Source organism: Lucilia cuprina, chromosome 6 (genome assembly GCF_022045245.1).
Source record: "Lucilia cuprina isolate Lc7/37 chromosome 6, ASM2204524v1, whole genome shotgun sequence".
NCBI lineage: Eukaryota > Metazoa > Arthropoda > Insecta > Diptera > Calliphoridae > Lucilia > Lucilia cuprina.
In genome coordinates this window covers 11984497-11999076 of record NC_060954.1, presented here as the reverse complement: position 1 = coordinate 11999076, position 14580 = coordinate 11984497, and the positions used below count along the sequence as shown (strand labels likewise).

The 14580-nt window shown below is 31.2% G+C and overlaps 1 protein-coding gene and 1 non-coding gene across 2 annotated transcripts; both read right to left on the bottom strand.

The window, feature by feature from the left end:
- Positions 1 to 2852: 2852 nt before the first annotated feature.
- Positions 2853 to 10567, bottom strand: LOC111682424 (arylsulfatase B). Its single transcript, XM_046955331.1, has 8 exons — positions 9713 to 10567; positions 7308 to 7467; positions 7103 to 7190; positions 6875 to 7041; positions 6587 to 6808; positions 4386 to 4698; positions 3885 to 4319; positions 2853 to 3145 (listed from the first exon to the last, which is right to left on the bottom strand). The coding sequence occupies exons 1-8, from the start codon at positions 10025 to 10027 to the stop codon at positions 2965 to 2967; spliced, it is 1881 nt and encodes a 626-aa protein (XP_046811287.1). The 5' UTR covers positions 10028 to 10567; the 3' UTR covers positions 2853 to 2964.
- A 3446-nt stretch (positions 10568 to 14013) lies between these two features.
- On the bottom strand, positions 14014 to 14086 carry Trnar-acg. Its single transcript has one exon. It is a non-coding gene; the product is annotated as a tRNA-Arg (tRNA).
- Positions 14087 to 14580: the final 494 nt, after the last annotated feature.

Genomic DNA, 14580 nt, shown 5'->3' with positions numbered 1-14580 from the left:
TACAAGTTGTTTTTATTCAATTATATATAATCTTCAAAATAAAACCAGGTGCAATTCCATCTATTGGTATTCCGACTACAAGGTCGCGTCTATATAGACACTGTAGTCTCGTTTATATAGAGGTCTCGTCTCCGGATTATAGCCTCCCTATAAAGTGGAAATAATCTAATCTATAAAGAGGCTATAGTCTCGTCTATACTGAGAATCTAGTCTGGTCTATATATAGGTAACAGTCTTGACTATACTGATACTATAGTCCTGTCTATATGGATACACTAGTTTCGTCTATATAAAGACTGTAATCTCTTCTTTAGAGAATCTTTAGTCTAATTTATATAAAGACTATAATCTCAATAATATAGAGACTATAGACTCACTAGTACACAGACTATAGTCACACTAATATAGAGACTACATCCCTTAGAATATATAGATCATACTCTCGCTATTTTAGTCTCTATATAACACTGTAGTCTTTATCAATTTGGGAAGTACTGTCTCATTGATATAGAAACTATAACGATACTATAGCATTGTCTGTGTTGAGATTATAGTTCAATCTATATAAAGACTTCATTCTAATTTATACAGAAACTAGTCTCGACTTTATAAATAGATACCGAAGTCTCAAATATATTAAGACTAAAGAGACTATACTCGCCAATAGATAGAGACTATAGTATTAACTTTATACAGGCATTACTTTCGATTATACAAAAACTATAATTTTGACTATATAGAAACTATTGTCTCATCAATATAGAGACTATGGTACCTAATATATAGGAATAAAATCTTGTCAATATTGAAACCATAGTCTGACGCTAGTCTAACGATGCTAAAGTTTCTTCATATATATATAGATTCTATAATCCCGACTATGCTTACAGTTCCGTGTTTTCGATAAAAACTGCTCGCGATATAATCTACATTCGATGCTGTCTGTAAACATGCGTGTTATATCCACACACACAAAGATATCATCGTTTCTTTACCAGTGATGTCAATGTGAATTAAGTAATTACTGCTGATTTTAAATCCCCACTTTTTTGTGGTAATATTACGCCTTGTTGTGGGAACAGAAACTACAAAATGTATAAATATTGCAAAAAAAATATGATTTAATTGCTTACAACAAATAAAAAATCAGAGTAGTGGATGAATAAAGTGCATGATGCTATAGTCTAACGTTGTTTATTTGCTAATTTTTAATTGTATTAATTAGATATTTTCTAATGTTTTGGTGTAACATTCAAACCAAATTGTAAAGGGTAAATTTTATTGCAAATACTGGGAAACTATAGGCAGAGTTTTAAAGGTATATATTTTACTGGGTTTTCTATTATGAGATGTAAATAAAATTGACTATTTGGAAACTATTGGCTCTATATAGTAGAGACTATTTAGAGCGTATAGTCTCTACTCTATAGATGATGAAGTCTCTACCCTGTAGAGCCTATATTCTCTACTATATGGCGCATATAGTCTCTACCATATAGAGCCTACAGTCTCTATTATATGGAGTCTATAGTCTCCACTATATAGAGCCTATAGTATCTACTATATAGAGCCTATAGTCTCTACTACATAGAGCCTATAGTCTCTACTAAACAGAGCCTATAGTCTCTACTATATAGATCCTATAGTCTCTACTAAACAGAGCCTATAGTCTCTACTATATAGAGCCTATAGTCTCTACTATATAGAACCTATAGTCTCTACTATATAGAGCCTATAGTCTCTACTATATAAAGCCTATAGTCTCTACTAAACAGAGCCTATAGTCTCTACTATATAAAGCCTATAGTCTCTACTGTATAGAGCCTATAGCATCTACTACATATAGAGCCTATAGTCTCTACTGTATAGAGCCTATAGTATCTACTATATAGAGCCTATAGTCTCTACCATATATAGCCTATAGTCTCTACTATATATAGCCTATAGTCTCTACTATATAGAACCTATAGTCCCTACTATATAGAGCCTATAGTATCTACTATAAAGAGCCTATAGTCTCTACTATAAAGAGCCTATAGTCTCTATTATAAAAAGCCTATAGTCTCTACTATAAAGAACCTATAGCCTCTACTATAAATAGCCTATAGTCTCTACTATATAGAGCCTTTATTCTCTACTATATAGAGCCTATATTCTCTATTATATGGAGTCTATAGTCTCCACTATATAGAGCCTATAGTCTCCACTATATAAAGGCTATAGCCTCTACTATATAGAGCCTATAGTCTCTACTATATAGAGCCTATAGTCTCTACTATATAGAGCCTATAGTCTCTACTATATAGAGCCTATAGTCTCTACTATATAGTGCCTATAGTTTCTACTACATAGAGCCTATAGTTTCTACCATATGTATCCTATAGTCTCTACTATATATAGCCTATAGTCTCTACTATATAGAACCTATAGTCCCTACTATATAGAGCCTATAGTCTCTACTATAAGGAGCCTATAGTCTCTACTATAAAGAGGCTATAGCCTCTACTATAAATAGCCTATAGTCTCTACTATACAGAGCTCTTATTCTCTACTGTATAGAGCCTATAGTCTCTACTATATAGAGGGTATAGTCTCTACTATATAGAGCCTATAGTGTCTACTATATAGAGTCTATAGTTTCTACTATATAGAGCCTATAGTCTCTACTATATAGAGCCTATAGTCTCTACTCTATAAAGCCAATAGTATTTACTCTATAAAGCCTATAGTCTCTACTCTACAGAGCCTATAGCCTCTACTACATAGAGCCTAAAGTCTTTACTCTATAGAGCCTATACTATATAGAGACTCTATAGAGGCTATAGTCTCTACTCTATAGAGCCTTTATTTTAAGTTTCAATCATTTTATATTAAATAATTAATTAATTTTATTGCATAGTAATTATTAATTACATGTAAATGAATATCGCTCTTAATTTCGTTTTGTAATCGGTTCGATCGGTTTCAAAAATCTCCTATTAACATATAGGATTTTTGATATTCTTCATAATCTCCAAAATTAGTCCAAGTGTAATTCCATCTACTGGGATTGGCACGGGGATCTAAGGGCAGATTTGAGGGCGGCACAGCTGTAGCATTATAGTTATCTAATTCCTCTAGTAAGGCCTCTAAAATATTTGGATATCTGGAGAAAAAAACAAATAGAAACTTTAGTTTTGTTCACATAGAGACTTATAACTCTATATAGAGGTTTTGTATATACTTAAACTATAGATACTTTTATAACGACTATATTAAAGTATAACATTCTCTACAAACAGACTACGTTTATCTATATAGGGACTATAGACTCTTCTATATGGAGACTAGTCTCACCTATATATGTAGATACTACAGTCTCTATTGTTTAGTCTATAAAAGACTTTAGTCTGATCTATTAAGAGACGTCTACAGTGGATGTTTCTATATAGAGGTATTGCATATACTTCAGCTATAGAGATTATAATCCCGATAGTTAAGTCTATATAGAGTCTTTAGTCTGGTATATATAGAGGCTTTAGTCTCGTATATGTAGAAACTATATATAGAGGCTTTATTCTCGTCTATATGAAGACTATAGACTCTATATACAGGTTATAGACTTAACTATATAGAGACTGCATACTCATCTATATAAAGACTTTAGTCTGATCTATTAAGAGACGTCTATAGTCGCTTTATATTTATATAAAGAATGCATTATCTTCTTTATACTGACTTTAGTCTATATGTACGAGACTAAAGTATTGTACTTCTTTATACTGACTTTAGTATATATAGGTACTACATTTACTTGACTATTGTCTATATATAGAGAGACAAGACTCTCGACTATATATAGAGTTTAATATCGCTTATACATAGCTTTTAAACTTTCAACTTACTTTTGTGCTAAATTATATATCTCACAGGGATCATCTCTAATATTAAACAAACAAGGTTTCACTAACGGTTTGCATACAGTTCCCTGTTTTAGATAAGGTCTGCGCGCGGTACAATCTATATTCGATTCGCTGCGCATGCGTGTTATATCAGCTGGGGTGGGTAACATATTGAGTGTAGCCAAAGCACGACCAGCATAACAGGAACGTACAGCTTTATAATCATATGAACGGGCATCACGATTACCTGCCGGTCCATACCAACCATCCCAGGCACCTTTATAGTTGGTACCCTTAACGACTTTCCAATCACCTTCAGTTAAAGCGGAACTACCCCAAATATCATCTATATTATGGAGTGTACTACGACGTGGAGAAGTTTCGTCATTAGATAAGGCTTGCCATATGCTAAGGCCATCCAATTGCTGGGAAATGTTGCTACATATAGAAAAGAATAATGTTTAAGTTTGGAAATTTAAAGTTGAATTCATTTTTGATATCTACTCCTTATACGTTTCTCCCTTAATGGCTGTCAATAGAGTGGGTAGCCAGTCAGCTATATGTATAGTCTGATCAGCCACTCTTCTAGTATTTTTCAAACGTGGTGACCATATTAAACCCGCACCTCTGATGCCACCCTCCCACAGAGTATTCTTAACACCTCTTAAAGGCCAATTAGAAGCATGATTTAAATTGAAACCTTCTGCCGGTCCACCATTATCAGTGCTAAAAATTATAATCGAATCATTAAGCATCTTTTGCTTTTGCAATTGTTGCACTATGCGTCCAACTGAATCATCTAGTTTGGTAACCATCGCTGTAATAATTTCAAGATTGAAACATAATAAAAAAAAAATATTAAATTAAAGTTTATGATATAGTTAACATTAATTAATTATAACTAATTATTTTTTTTCAACACACACACACATAAAGATATCATAAAGATACCGTGTCTTTTCCAGTGATGTCAATGTGAATTATGTAATTAGTGCTGATTTTGATTCTGCACTTCTTTGTAATGATATGACGTGTTGTTGTGGGAATGTATGAATTTTGCAAAAATATGATTTAATTGCTTACAACAAATAAAAATGAGAGTAATGGATGAATTCAGTACAATTGCATGCATACAGTCTAACGTTGACTACTTATTATTTATTTTATTATTTGTTTGCTAATTTTTAATTGAATTAATTAGATATTTTCCAATGTTTTAGTCAAACATTTTATACCCTCAACCCGAATTGTATATTTAATTTATTATAAAGGGTAAAATTAATTGCAAATACTGGGAAGCAATAGGCAGAGTTTGAAAAGTATGTATTCTCGACTGTATAGGGACTATAGTCTTGACTATATTGAGACAATAGTCTCGACTATATAGAGACTATAGTGTCTACTATACAAAGCCTATAGTCTCTACTATACAGAGCCTATAGTCTCTACTATAGAGAGCAAATAGTCTCTACTATATAGAGCATATAGTCTCTACTATATAGAACCTATAGCCTCAAATTCTGGGAAAGCTATAGGCAGAGTTTGAAAGGTATGTATTCTCGACTGTATAGAGACTATAGTCTTGACTATATAGAGACAATTGTCTCGACTGTATAGAGAAAATAGTGTCGAATATATAGTCTCGTGTACAGAAGGACTATAGTCTTGACAACAGAAAGACTATAGTCTCGACAAGAGAATGATTATCATCTAGACTACAGAGATACAACACTCTCAATTATATAGAGACTATAATCTTGACTTTATAGTGACAATTGTCTAGACGATATAAAGACTATATCAAGAGAATATAGTCTTTATATAGACGAGACTATAGTCTCTATATAGACTATAGTTACTATATAAACGAGTCAATATTCTCTATGTAGACAAGTCTATAGTCTCTATATGGACTAGGCTATAGACTCTATATAGACAAGTTTATGGTCTCTATATAGACGAGTCTATAGTATTTATATAGACAAGCCTATAGTCTCTATATGGACTAGACTAAAGACTCTATATAGACGAGTAAATAGTCTCTTTATACACGAGATTATAGTCTCTTTATAGACTAGACTAAAGTTTCTAAAGACGAGACTGAAGACTCTATATAGTCGAGACTATAGTCTCTATGTGTCGACTACGAAGAGACTATAGTCCTGAGTACAGAAAAACTATAGTCTCAACAACAGAAAGACTATCGTCTCGACTACAGAGTGAATGCACTCTCGACTATATAGAGACTTTAATCTTGGCTTTATAGAGACAATAGTCTATACTATACGAAGACTATATCTTTACTATACCAAAACTATAACCTCAACTACATTGAGTCTATATAGTCTCAACCATATATAGAATACAGTATGAATTGCATAGAGACTGTAGTGTCGGCTACATAGATAATATAGTCTTGACTATGTAGAGGATATAGCCTTGACGAGCCGAGAGTCTCGACGATATAGAGACTATTGTTTCAACATTAGTCTTGACTATAGAAGCTATAGTATCGACTATATAGAACCTATACTAGACAATATAGAGACTATAGTCTCGACTAATAGAGATTTTAAGGTTAACAATATGAATATTATAGCAACGAATGTATAGAGACTATAGTTTCTAGAGACAGTCTCGAGACTATTGTCTCGAATATAGAAACTATAGTATCTACTATATAGAGGCAGTAATCATCAACTTACCTGCATACTTTCTTCTATTATAATTTCCAATATGTTGCAACTTGGCAACTGCTTCATCGGGTGCTGGTAGAGGATTATACGGATTACCCGAATGTACTGCGGCATGTGAGACATATAAGAATAAAGGACTTGAAGCATTATGATTTGCTATAACCCTTAAAGATTCTTCTGTTACCAAGTCAGTGGTATATTTACCATGTAAATCATAACCCACATCCAAACCTTTAGATAAAAAAGAAACGAAAAATTAAAAATAAATCCTCATATAATAGTAATAAATTTTACTACCATCTCTTAAATCTAAACCCCATTGTTGTGACTCTACAGCCGTATGATCAAAATAATCATGATGACCCGTCCAATAGCCTACATGAGTACGAAAACCTCTAAAGAGTGGTGTATAGACACGTTTATAATGACCCAAATGCCATTTGCCGGCTATGTGTGAAGAGTATCTATATGAACAATTAAAATTTAGAATTTCTCATTAAATTTTATACAGATTATCACATTTACCCGAGATCATTGAAATATTGAGGCATTAATTTTTCATTTAAAGGCAGTCCCCGGGGTTCAGCACCATAGAGTACAGTATGTTGCATGCCTATTAATAAAAATTCAACTATAGTCTAAATTTATAAAGATATATGAGTTTCTAATATAGATTTATGAATATAAAATTCATGTTTTATTAAAGAAACTCTTAAATTTTGTTACTTACCCGTATGTATTGGATATTTTCCCGTCATTAATGCTGACCTTGATGGTGTACATATTGGATTTACATAATATCTATTTAATATTATACCAGAAAATGCTAAAGCATCTATATTTGGTGTTGGAATCTCTGAAGATCCACGAAATCCAACATCATTGAAACCCTGAGGAAATGTAAATATTTTATTAAACTTATATTGCAGTTGTTTCATTAGTATTTAAGAATTTAGACTAGATATTATAGTATCTATATAGACAAAAAGTTTATATGGACTAGACTATTTTCTCCATATTAAAGAAAGTCTCTATAATAACTACACTATAGAGTCTATATAGGAAAGACTATAGACGAGGGAATATATAGACAAGACTTTAGTCTATATATAGAGACTAGAGTCTATATATAGACGAGACTATAGTCTCTATATAGACGAGACCATAGTCTCTATATAGACGAGACTATAGTCTCTATATACACGAGACTATAGTCTCTATATAGACGAGACTATAGTCTCTATATAGACGAGACTATAGTCTCTATATAGACGAGACTGTAGTCTCTATATAGACGATACTATAGTCTCTATATAGACGATACTATAGTATCTATATAGACGAGACTATAGTCTCTATATAGACGAGACTATAGTCTCTGTATAGACTAGACTATAGTCTCTATATAGATGAGACTATAGTCTCTATATAGACGAGACTATAGTCTCTATACAGACGAGACTATAGTCTCTATATAGACGAGACTATAGTTTCTATATAGACGAGACCATAGTATCTATATAGACGAGACTATAGTCTCTATATAGACGAGACTATAGTCTCTATATAGACGAGACTATAGTCTCTATATAGACTAGACTATAGTTTCTATATAAACGAGACTATAGTCTCGACTATAGTCTATATATAAACGAGACTATAGTCTCTATATAGACGATTCTATAGTTTCTATAGAGACGAGACTATAGTTTCTATATAAACGAGACTATAGTCTCTATATAGACAAGACTATAGTCTATATATAGACGAGATTATAGTCTATATATAGACGAGACTATAGTCTATATATAGACGAGACTATAGTCTTTATATAGACGAGACTATAGTCTATATATAGACGAAACTACAGTCTATATATAGACGAGACTACTGTCTCTATATAGACGAGACTATAATCTTTATATAGACGAGATTATAGTTTCTATATAGACTAGACTATAGTCTCTATATAGACGAGACTGTAGTCTATATACAGACGAAACTATAGTCTATATACAGACGAAACTATAGTCTCTATATAGACGAGACTATAATTTTTATATAGACGAGATTATAGTTTCTATATAGACGAGACTATAGTCTCTATATAGACGAGACTATAGTCTCTATATAGGCGAGACTATAGTCTCTATATAGACGAGACTAGTGTCTATATATAGACTAGACTATAATCTTTATATAGACGAGACCATAGTATCTATATAGACGAGACTATATTCTCTATATAGACCAGACTATAGTCTCTATTTAGACGAGACTATAGTATCTATATAGAAGAGACTATAGTCTATATAAAGACGAGACTATATTCTATATATAGACGAGACTATAGTCTATATATAGACGAGACTATAATCTTTATATAGACGAGACTATAATCTTTATATAGACGAGACTATAGTCTCTATGAATTGTACAAAACTTCGCAAGCTCTTCTTTCTTAGTAGTTTTTTATCGCTATTGCAACATGGAATATTAATCTTTCATGACAGGCCGAATCTTCAGATCGTCTTAGGAATAGCTCTCACTTTAAACCAGTGGTGCTCAAACACATACTACCAAAACTATAGTCTATATATAGAGGAGACTATAGTCTCTATATAGACGAGACTATAGTCTTTATATAGACGAGACTATAGTATCTATATAGACGAGACTGTGGTCTCTATATAGACGAGACTATAGTCTATATAAATACGAGACTAAATTCCATATATAGACGAGACTATTGTCTATATATAGACGAGATTATAATCTTTATATAGACGAGACTATAATATTTATATAGATGAGACTATAGTCTCTATATAGACGAGACTATAGTCTCTATATATACTAGACTATAGTATCTATATAGACGAGACTGTGGTCTCTATATAGACGACACTATAGTCTCTATATAAACGAGACTATGGTATCCATATAGACGAGACTATAGTCTTGATTATAGTCTTTATGTAGACGAGACCATAGTATCGATATATACAAGACTAAGTATAATTTCTATATAGACTACATTATGATCTCTAGCAGCCTTGTGTAAATATAAACTATTCATATCTCTTTAAACTTCCTGAACTTAATAATTTAACTTTTTGCAAAAATAAAACTTACTAAATCATCAGCTAAAATAAAAATAATATGCGGGGGTGCTAAAGAATTCTCTGTAGGTTCTTGTACTGTTTTTGTTGGACTGTCGTCGCTATTATCGCCACCAGAGCTATTATTATTACTGTTGTTGCTGCTATCGCTGCTTTCATTATTATTGTTGTTGTCCTTGGCATTGTAGGAATTATCAGTAGTATATTTATAATTACTATTTAAACTGCTGAATTTATTTGTTGTTATATTTATATCCGATTTTACAGAAATAAAATAGAAATTTAAAATAATTATAACGAACAACAAGGCGGGCCATTTGAAAAACATAATTTAATTTAATTAAATTTCTTTTTACAAGATTGCAAATTTACACGTTTAATGCAATTCTACTCTAGAGAATTGAGTGATTTTTTTATAAACTAACTACCGTTTTATTTTCTATTATTTGTTTAACATTTAAACACTATCAATTAAATATTTGTTTAGAAAATAATTGTACATAAAACTAGAAAATTATACATTTTTAATTGATTGTTTGTTACTTAAAACATCCGCCTGTAAATATTTATTATTATTTTCTTTTAAAATTTAGTTTTAGAAGTTTTGTTTTTAGTTTATTAAGCAACTTCTTGCACTTTTTTCATTGATTTCTTAATTGTTTTTCTTTGTTTGTTATTTTGTTTAATTAATTTTTTTATTACTTAATTTACCAATGATCGGTATTTTTTTTTTTAATTCTTTTATTAAACTTTTCTTTACTGTATTTGTTTGATTGTTTTTTGCCACCATTTACAATAACATCTACTGTGCAACTGAATTATGAACAAAAATTGTTCGATACGCCAATTAATGATGTTTATTGGTCAAGTCAGCAACACTCTACATAAACAACAACAACAACAGTAGCAGCAATAATAAAACAAAGCGCCTCTACTGTTAAAATTTATGTATGTGTGTCATTGTGTATGTGAGTTCAGAGAAACGATTGCCAAGTGTAACGGTTTATATGTTAAACTAAAAGAAAAACCCAAATATAATAAAAATAAAATGTAACGTTTATTAAGTTAGAGTTTACAGCTGTCTGTTAAGTATTTAACATACATATGTCTCTAACAGTAAGGGAGAAAACAGTAATCATTGTTGGGTTTATGTTTAGGGTGATATACATTTTGTTATTCTATAATATGGAATATAGTCCATAATATAGTTAGTCTATAGTCTAAACTATAGTCTAGTCTATAGTCTAGACTATGGTCTAGTCTGTAGTCTAGACTATAGTCTAGTCTATAGTCAAGTCTATAGTCGAGTCTATAGTCTAGTCTATAGTTTAGTCTATAATCTAGTCTATAATCTAGTCTATAGTCTAGTCTATAGTCTAGCCTATAGTCTAGTCTATAGTCTAGCCTATAGTCTAGTCTATAGTCTAGTCTATAGTCTAGTCTATAGTCTAGTCTATAGTCTAGTCTATAGTCTAGTCTATAGTCTAGTCTATAGTCTAGTCTATAGTCTAGTCTATAGTCTAGTCTATAGTCTAGTCTATAGTCTAGTCTATAGTGTAGTCTATAGTCTAGTCTATAGTCTAGTCTATAGTCTAGTTTATAGTATAGTCTATATTCAAGTCTATAGTCTAGTCTATAGTCTAGTCTATAGTCTAGTCTATAGTTTAGTCTATAATCTAGTCTACAGTCTAGTCTACAGTCTAGTCTATAGTCTAGTCTATAGTCTAGTCTATAGTTTAGTCTATAATCTAGTCTATAGTCTAGTCTATAGTCGAGTCTATAGTCTAGTCTATAGTGTAGTCTAAAGTCTGGTTTATATGTTTATTCTATAGTCTGGTCTATATGTCTAGTCTATAATCTAGTCTACAACCCAGTCTATATTCAGGTCTACAGTTTAGTCTATAGTCTAATCTATAGTCGAGTTTATGGTCTAGACTATAATCTAGTCTATAGTCTAGTCTACAATCTAGTCTTTAGTCTAGTTTTTAGTCTAGTCTATAGTCTTGTATAGTCTATGGTCTAGTCTATAGTCTGGTCTATAGCTTAGTCTATAGCCCAGTTTATAGTCTAGTCTATAGTCTAGTCTATAGTCTAGTCTATAGTCTAGTCTATAGTCTAGTCTATAGTATAGTCTATAATCTAGTCTATGGTCTAGTCTATAGTCTAGTCTATAGTCTAGTCTATAATCTAGTCTACAGTCTGGTCTATAGTCTAGTCTACAGTCTGGTCTATAGTCTAGTCTATAGTCTAGTATATAGTCTAGTATATAGTCTATAGTCTAGTCTATAGTCTATAGTCTAGTCTATAGTCTATTGTCTAGTCTATAGACTAGTCTATAGCCTAATCTATAGTCTAGTCTATAGTATAGTCTTTGGTCTAATCTATAGTCTAGTTTATGGTCTAGACTATAATCTAGTCTATAGTCTAGTCTATAGGCTAATCTATAGTCTAATCTATAGTCTAGTTTATGGTCTACTCTATAGTCCAGACTATAAGTAATATAGTCTGCAGTCTAGTCTTCAATTTAGTCTTTATTCTAGTTTATAGTCTAGTCTGTAGTCTAATCTATAGTCTAGTTTATGGTCTAGTCTTTAGTATAGACTATAATCTAGTCTATAGTCTAGTCTACAATCTAGTCTTTAGTCTAGTTTTTAGTCTAGTCTATAGTCTTGTCTAGTCTATAGTCTAGTCTATGGTCTAGTCTATAGTCTAATCTATGGTCTGGTCTTTAGTCTGGTCTATAGTCTAGTCTATAGTCTAGTCTATAGTCGAGTCTATAGTCCAGTCTATAGTCTAGTCTATAGTCTAGTTTATAGTCTAGTCTATAGTCTAGTCTATAGTCTAGTTTATGGTCTAGTATATAGTCTAGTCTATAGTCTAGTCTATAGTCTAGTCTACAATCTAGTCTTTAGTCTAGTCTATAGTCTAGTCTATGGTCTAGTTTATGGTCTAGTCTATAGTCTAACCTACAGTCTAGTCTATGGTCTAGTCTATAGTCTACTCTATGGTCTAGTTTATTGTCTAGTCTATAGTCCAGATTATAATATAGTCTATAGTCTAGTCTACAATCTAGTCTTTAGTCTAGTCTAGTCTATAGTCTTATCTATAGTCTAGTTTATGGTCTAGTCTATATTCTAATCTATATTCTAGACTATAATCTAGTTTATAGTCTAGTCTACAATTTAGTCTTTAGTCTAGTCTATAATCTAGTCTATAGTCTGGTCTATAGTCTAGTCTACAGTCTAGTCTTTAGTCTAGTCTTTAGTCCAGTCTATAGTCTAATATATAGTCTAGTCTATAGTTTAGTCTATAGTCTAGTCTATAGTCTAGTCTATAGTCTAATCTATTCTAATCTATAGTCTAGTCCATAGCCTAGTCTATAGTCTAGTCCATAGCCTAGTCTATAGTCTAGTCCATAGCCTAGTCTATAGTCTAGTCCATAGCCTAGTCTATAGTCTAGTCCATAGCCTAGTCTATAGTCTAGTCTATGGTCTAGTCTATAGTCTAGTCTATGGTCTAGTCTATAGACTAGTCTATAGACTAGTTTATATTTTAGTCTTATCTATAAGCTAGTTTATAATACAGCGATTACAGTCTGATAGAGTTTAATTTTTAACACCGCTGTATTACTTATACTTTCTGTTAAAAAATATAAACAATTACTTAACAGATTAAATAAAAAATATATAATTAATTTTATCAAAATAACGACAATTTTTAATGCAAATTCAATCACGTTTTTATGAAAAAGTACACAATTCATAACTTTGAATAAAAACAAAATTTAAACACACATTTGCCCGCACTGGCATAAATTTGTAAATAAATTTATTATATATCGACTCTCTATTTACTGTGCATAATTTAACAACTTAAAGAAAAAACATTTTACAATAGGGAGGGCCTTTAGTTTAAACATGAGAAATTTTGAAAATTTGAATTGTAAACATAAACAAACTTATTTCAAAAATAATTTCGTTAATAACATTTTTGTTTTTATACTCATAATTCACCATATAAATCAGTACCAACCAAATATAAAATGTCACTACTAAAGAGTTATCGCTAAAACAAAATCTAGACAAATTGTTTAAATGTAAACATTTGCTAAGGGGAGGTGTAAACTGTCAAACACTTTTACAACAACATTTATGATCATTGTCTATACAATAAAAAACATTGATTGAAATCATTGAACTTTTTTTTCGTCTCATTACTTTTACTATTTCTCTTGATCTTGTTGAACTTGATCGTTTAATTATTTATAAGATAATAAATAAATAAATAAAAAAATATAAAAAATTAAATTGTCTGCGATCCTGCCAGGAGTCGAACCTGGAATCTTCTGATCCGTAGTCAGACGCGTTATCCATTGCGCCACAGGACCATGTGATTGCTATAAGCTTTATTTTATAAAAATAATGAACTTTATTTATAAATAAAAGCGACTAACAAAAAACTTTTTATAAATAAAGCTTTTATTTGTGTTTATAACACATTCATACAACTGTTACTACAGTGTATAACAGTTGGGTTGGAATTGCTTTTCTATATTAAAAGCTTTATGTTGTTTTTGTATAATAGAGTTGCCAGAAATTTAACTATCAGAATTCCCAAATTAAGCGGTATTTTGAAATCGCAGAATTTTTAAATATTTATGTCTGGGCTATAGACTAATCTATAGTCTAGGCTATAGACTAATCTATAGTCTGGACTATAGACTACTCTATAGTCTGGACTATAGACTACTCTATAGTCTGGACTATAGACTAATCTATAGTCTGGACTATAGATTACTCTATAGTCTGGACTATAGATTACTCTATAGTCTGGACTATAGATTACTCTATAGTCTGGACTATAGATTACTCTATAGTCTGG

Excerpts from the sequence above, each read along its gene's own strand:
- LOC111682424 (XM_046955331.1), bottom strand. The coding sequence starts at position 10,027 with ATGTTTTTCAAATGGCCCGCCTTGTTGTTCGTTATAATTATTTTAAAT. Across the intron at positions 4,699-6,586 it reads TAATAGAAGAAAGTATGCAG|CGATGGTTACCAAACTAGAT; the intron begins GTAAGTTGATGA and ends AAATTATTACAG. Across the intron at positions 4,320-4,385 it reads AAGGGAGAAACGTATAAGGA|CAACATTTCCCAGCAATTGG; the intron begins GTAGATATCAAA and ends TTCTATATGTAG.